Source organism: Trametes versicolor (assembly GCF_000271585.1).
Source record: "Trametes versicolor FP-101664 SS1 unplaced genomic scaffold TRAVEscaffold_10, whole genome shotgun sequence".
Taxonomy (NCBI): Eukaryota; Fungi; Basidiomycota; class Agaricomycetes; order Polyporales; family Polyporaceae; genus Trametes; species Trametes versicolor.
In genome coordinates, this window is record NW_007360330.1 from 937094 (window position 1) to 942805 (window position 5712).

The 5712-nt window shown below is 54.3% G+C and overlaps 1 protein-coding gene across 1 annotated transcript; it reads left to right on the forward strand.

Annotated features, from left to right (window-relative positions):
• Positions 1–561: 561 nt before the first annotated feature.
• TRAVEDRAFT_22743 (uncharacterized protein) lies at positions 562–1164 on the forward strand (the record flags this gene model as incomplete). The annotated part of the gene is made up of 3 exons (XM_008043528.1): positions 562–652; positions 705–867; positions 912–1164. 3 exons carry the CDS (start codon positions 562–564, stop codon positions 1162–1164), a joined length of 507 nt encoding a protein of 168 aa, XP_008041719.1.
• Between the last annotated feature and the right edge of the window lie 4548 nt (positions 1165–5712).

Genomic DNA, 5712 nt, shown 5'->3' on the forward strand with positions numbered 1-5712 from the left:
AGTGCGATGCGAACAGGGAGTGGGTCCTGCAATGATGATGCCCGGGGACCCAAAGGATCCAAAGGCTCCAAAGGCGCCGCACATGAAAGAGTTTACTCGGATCCGGAGTTCTTTGCCCGAAGAGATATCTGAGAGGAAAAGGAGGAGCAGACGAGCGCAGACGATGCGACAGAAGCGTGGACGAGACTTATTCACAGCCTGAAGTGAGTAGCATGCGCTAGGCTGACATTAAGCAGATTTTACGAGGAGGTTGATCGGAAGAGGCGCAGGTGTAAGTCATGACGTTCCGGTAGGCACCGGCCCGACAATGGACCGCAACCCGGGCCGAATATGGACAATGCACATTCGCTCCCCCGCGCAGCTTTCTACACCTACCGTAGTACGTCGTCTGAAGCCTATGGCTATGTTTTCAAAGGGCTTAGAACGTTCGTGAAAACGGGGCTTAGAACGTTCTTCCCCCAAGGGCTTTCAGCTGCTCCGCCCAACATACTTTGCCGCGCGCGAGCGGGCATCGCCCATATATGTGTGCGGCAGCAGAAGTTTGCAGCTAACGGCCACAGCATGCATCACATCTGCACGATCTGCGAATCTCCTTTCCTACTCGACTCCGACTCTGCCACGGTCGACACCGAAACCGTTGTGACCACGTGCGGTACGCAGTCTCAGGCGCACATCAGCGTACGCAACTCACATTTCAAGTGCAGGACATATCTTCCACCGGGGCTGCTTCGAGGTCCAGGCCGGGTCGGCAGCGGCGACGTGCCCTGCATGCTCCGCCCCTTGCCGGGAAAAAGACAAGCTGATCAAGCTTTTCATATCTTATGACGAAGACGACTATGACCGGAACCTGTTGAAAGACGTACTGAGGTATTTGCTACTTCCTCCTATCGAACTGCAGTATCATGATACAGCGTTAGCGCCACATCTTCCGAGCTCAAACAACTGGAGGAGCAGTCGAATCTCGTCAGCTTGAACAGGAGGAACGAGTTCCTACAAGAGGAACATCAATTCAACCAGCTTCAGGTGAACAATTGGTGTCGTCACGTCAAGGAGGTAGAAGCACGGTCTCAGGCATACGAGAAACGTCTCAAGCGCATTCAGGATAGATTAGACGAGATGGAGGCTGAATGCAAGAAGCTCGAAGAACAGTATCGTAATGTGTAATGTACGTGTCGCCATCGGCCGTGACGTGAAAAATCTTCTGCTTACGACTACTGCTCCATTCCCTTGCTCGATGAAGGGTTGGTGCGCACGTTTTTTGCACCGCAGGAAGAAACGGCCTGATAGAGAACGGAAACTATCAGCGTGTATGTTTATGATAGAAAAGTTCGACGTCGAAGCAATAGAGGCTTACCGGGGCTTGTGGAGCTGTGCATGTTGTACTACCTATACGATCGACATCGAGGAACTCGGATAACGGATGAGAGGGCATAGAGGTTTGGTGAGAGACTGCCGGGAACGGGGTCCTTGCCTAGTGACACGCATTGGCGAGGCGTGGCGTGCGGCCACGGCGGGCGGTGGCATGCGGAGAGGAGACCGAAACAGGGGCTCCAAGAGGCGTGATGAAGTCGGTGGCGACATACAGGTGAAGATGCGAACTAGCGGGGATGGATTCCAAAGCAAGGTTGACGACAAAGAGTTGCAAGTTCCCGTCTGGCACCACCATCTCGTGAAGGGGCTCCCACAAGACATCCCCGCGTTCAAGCCCGGAGAGACGCCCGCCTTGAAAAATCTCTCCTTCGACAATTGAAGAGGTCGTATGGATATCTATGAGGGACTCCCAGTCCGGGCAAGAACGGAGGAGACGACACAACTCCTCGGCCACCGACTGGCCTGGGAGCGGTCGAGGAAGCGCCGCCTCATTCCGACGTAAAGAGTCGGACGAGGGAAGCATGTGAAGATTGAGTGGGCAAGAGTCGCGGCTTGCTTGGACAGAAGAGTCGCCCATATCGCCAGGGGTAACGCCTACGGGGGCATCCAGCCTGCGAGTGAGACCGAGGGAAACGTTGCCTGCATATCGGATCGCTGCAACCAAAACGGAGTTGATGAGGCCTATAAAGGCTACCAGGGCGTTCACGATGCGAACTCCCATCCTGAGCAGCGCCTGCACATGTAGAACGAGCCTTTATCAGGGGGTGATCAAGCCAGCTATGTAGAACCATGCGCACCGAAAGTGGGACGATTACGAGCTTAGAATCGAAGTGTTCCTGTATGTAGCTAGAAGCCACCTGGACAGAGCGCACGATCGCAGAGTACTTCAAGGGCGAGCGAAGAGGGCGGGACGCGCGACCGTTGATGGCGTAGCAGCGGAGAGCAGTGAGTTCGGCGATCCTTAAGATAAGGGAAATCGAATATGGACGTTGTGAAGATGCAGAGAAGCCAAGTCGTTGACGGCCTTCCAATAGGACAAGGCATATCAGTAGATGGGAGAGATGATCACCGGATGAAGCCGTCCACGCGGATATTCGGACCGCTGGTCTTTGCTTTTCAAGTCGCCTAGTGCCTTCTAGAACACCAAGAGCGGTGAGCCCTCGGCGAAGGATCCACAGGAAAAACGAAGGCAAGATGGTACGCGTTGGTGGCCATTTGACAGGCCGAAAGTGCTCCGCCAGTGTTATGGGCCTTATTTGAATGTGCCGAGGCCGCTGGTCTCGAGCTCGCTCGTTAGCTCAAGTTCGCCCTCGCCGAAGGATTTCAATTTAACGACAAAAGCGTGCGAGATAAAGACACTCATTCACGAGGACCACGATCACGCTGACCACCTGCAGGCCAGCGCGGAGTATGGTCAATTGACGTGTCACGCGCACAATAAAAAAAGTTGCGGTGTTCTGACGCACCACTTACGTTCTACATCTGGCATGAAGTTCTGTTGGATGAGGTATTGATTCTTGATGAACAGGAAGAATCCAAAGTAGGTTTCAAAGTGTGATACAAGTCTATAAACGTGTGAGGCTAGGAAATACCATCCAGAACCAAATGAGATGCGTGCGATGATATTCTCAGAATTAAGAGCGTGCACTCTGGATCTTCGTTTAACGATTGTTTATTCCTGCGAATAATACAACACCTGTCCCGCGATGCTACATGTTCAAAAGCCCATCGGGCGTGACGGCGTGCGTGGCGTATAGACGGCCGTATTGGCGAAGAACGAGCGGAACAATGGAGTAGGAGTAATAGCCCTGATCTCCTCCGCAATGTGGTGTGCTAACTGTTCGCGAGAGCCTGCCCTGCCACAGGGGCACTGGGCCCGCAAGCCGTGGCTTTTGCGAGGGCGTCCCCGTCCGCACTCTTACAACTCGCGGAGGCTGCGTAGAAGATGCTCGCCAGCCTAGCCTGCCACGCTTGTAGCGCTTCTCGAGCTCCCTCATTGTTCCCACTCAAACATGCTCAGAGCGGGCGCGGTAGCGAACAGGCACACAGGCCATACGTGCATTTTCTCCCTGCATCCCCGCCCCACACTGCTTTGAACAGCACTTTTCGCGAGTGACATATCGTTCCGATAACGACTGGAAGGAGAGCGGGCTTCTTCCCGTCATTCTTGGGACAAATTGCCGAACGGTTCACTTGTACAACCCCGCTCAAAGGTAAACACTTACCACGGACGTGGTAGTGAGAGCTCACTTGCAGATTTGTGACATCCGGCCGGGCGTGTGAGGGATGCGCGGCGGTACATGGGAACCCCGGCTTTCAGGTATAATGATCGCAGGTGAGAACCGGCCGTGTCGTTCGGGGAGACGGTGGTAGTGTCCTGCCGGCGGTGATGGGATCTGAGAGAGGAGGCCGGGAAAGGCGACGGCGTGTCGAGCGGTCAGGGTGCGACGCGAGGAACATTGGGTGCAGTCGTAAGATCGCAATTGAGCGCGATTTCATGCCCGTCTGTCGGAGCAAGGCCTATCAAAAGCGCTGGTGCGTCATTAGACCGAGGAAAGGTCAAAAAAGGCTGCTCACTATATGTCGGCCGCCGCCAGATGAGCGACCACATTCATTGGAATGGTATGGTACGCCGGGTGTCTGTTAAACCTCGTCTGGCGAAAACGCGTTGTCGGCGGGGCATGCAGCAGAGTATTTCCCTAAAAATGGGGGAAGAAGTGTCCGGAGAAATGTCGGTTTAGACGTGCATGCGACGAGATGAAGAAATCTGTGCCTGTGTGTTGGGACTCGGAGCAACTACCGAAGTTGGGTGGCAGAAGCAGAAACCTCGGCTTATATCATCTTCGAACTCCGCACGCTAGGCGCCCGACGTTGCGCGTCCTCCGCTCGAAAACGGAATGCGAGACTGACGCGGCTTCTCGCAAAGGCTATCTCAGCCCACTGTCTCCCACTAGAGGGAAGAAGAAGCACCTAGATCTGAGACACGTCGGGTTTGGCGCGCATGCGACTTGGGAGCTAAAGCTTTACAAAGCGCTAATCGAGCGACGGGTGTCTGTAAGTCGATCGCGAAGAGCCGCCACCCACGCGCGCGACGTCATGCATCCTATCCGCACGTCTAGTCAGACCGTCTCTCAGACTCTCTCTCTGCCCTCGCTGTCGCCATCTGGACACGTCCCTTACTCTCCCACGTCCTTGCTATCGCTAGGCGCACAACGTCTGTTCCGTCTGCGAGTTTTTTCGGGAGAAAGCGGGCGTGGGTGGCCGCGGGCAACATAAGTGGAGTACTTAGTGAACCACTGAACAGGACACATGCCACCGGTAGCTCAGGACTCTCTACCTGCGCAAGGGCTTGGTCTAGGGAACAATGTGGCGGAACACTGTGTCTGTGTCCTAGGGACCGAGCGTAAGTAAGCGGATGTTGCGCTCACTCCGAGTTCTGTGTGGGCGCGCGGGAGATCAGGATCAGCAGACATGTCTATTGGATAATACCGTACCTCGAAATGGCCCTGAAATTATTTTTCACACACGTCCTGCATGGCGTGTGAGGGAACATTGGAGCGCTTGGGCGGCTACAAAGGCGTTGACGCGTCAAGCGTCAAGCGTCAGGCGGAGAGCGGAGAGCGGAAAGCGGAGCGCAGCAACAACGACATCAACTAATCCTCCTGGAAGACGGAAGAGAATGTGAAATGTAACAGGCGTAAGAAAGCTGCTATAGGCACGGTGCAGCACTAGAGACGAAGTCTGTTGACATGCAAAGGCGGAGGTAGGTGGCTAGACTCACCAGTTGACAGCCTTCGTGAAAGCACGCACGATTAACCTAAGACACCCCCATTCTTGTCCTCGAAGGTGACATCTCATTCTGAAAGCAAGTTTTCAGTCAGACGCGGAGGCAAACGTTGGGGATGGGGCTGAACAGGTCGAAAAATGGTACACACCAATCAAAAGAGAGGTAGGCGACTTCCGTGTAATTTGATAGAGAAAGGTTCGAGGAGATGACAGAGGAGGCGTTTGGAGGAACCATCGACCTCTGCAAAGTGAGAAGTGAAGAGGTATATGAAACGGAAGAACCGGACGCACCTTTCTCGGCGTACTCACCCAGTCCCTTCACCTGCTGAGAAACTGGGTAAATCCTTCTCCCCATACTTTACGTAGGGTCCTGAAGCTCCGGAATCGTCGCTGAATCTTGGGAAGGCCGCAAGATGCCTGCTTCCCGGGCATCTTCGCGTGGTTGATCAATCTATGCAGCGGGCTGAGTTTACGACTCGAGAATCTGGACGCAACGTTTCCAGCCACTTACTCCTCTATCATAGCAGGACTTTTGCATACCTTCTACTCGAATGC